At 64.4% G+C, this 644-nt stretch overlaps 1 protein-coding gene across 1 annotated transcript in view; it reads left to right on the forward strand.

Moving 5' to 3' along the window:
• SLC35D1 (solute carrier family 35 (UDP-GlcA/UDP-GalNAc transporter), member D1) overlaps positions 1-644 on the forward strand; it is a 21,592-nt gene that overhangs the window by 11,093 nt on the left and 9,855 nt on the right. The window contains exon 2 of the mRNA XM_009884000.1: positions 262-333. Coding sequence (XP_009882302.1) covers positions 262-333 — 72 coding nt within the window. The remainder of the gene's footprint in view (positions 1-261; positions 334-644) is intronic.

Raw genomic sequence — 644 nt, forward strand, 5'->3', positions numbered from 1 at the left:
CCCCCACCCCGGTGTAGGAGGGATGTGGGTCTGGCCCTCACCCACCGTGCGTGATGATCTGGGGTCCCCCCCCGCCCCCGGCAAAGTCTGCCCTAAGCGATATTTTTGGGTGTGGGAGTAATGCCGTTTCCCGAAGGCAAACGGAGCCGCTGGCTCTGCTCTCCGGAGCCGTTATCCCGCTCGGGGTGTTGCTCTGTGGGTGGCCACCAAGCTCGTGGGGGTGGAAGCCCTTTCATTCCGCTCCCCCTCTCCCTCTTGCAGTCTGCCGATGTTCACCGTCCTCCGGAGGTTCTCCATCCTCTTCACCATGTTTGCCGAAGGATTCTTGCTCAAGTGAGTCAGTCTTCTCCGGGGTGACAGATACCCCCAAGAGGGACGAAAAGGTGGCGGAATGGCGTGTGGCGTGTCAGTCAGTTTGTGTGTGTCGGAGATCCCCCCCGGCTGTGGTGCGCAATGCGGGGGGGGCTCAGCTTTGGATCCCCACGTAGTCAAGGGAGGGGGCTTTGGATCCCCTGTGGTCCCCTGTGGATCCCCGCTGCGGTCCAGGGTGGGGGGCTTTGGATCTCCTGTGCTCCGGGGGTGCTTTGGATCCCCCTGCGGTCTGGAGGGGGGGGGGGGGGGGGGCTGGGTGGCTGCGGCGGATG

The sequence above is a fragment of the Charadrius vociferus genome, unplaced genomic scaffold, assembly GCF_000708025.1.
Source record: "Charadrius vociferus isolate BGI_N301 unplaced genomic scaffold, ASM70802v2 scaffold423, whole genome shotgun sequence".
In the NCBI taxonomy this organism is placed as follows: Eukaryota; Metazoa; Chordata; class Aves; order Charadriiformes; family Charadriidae; genus Charadrius; species Charadrius vociferus.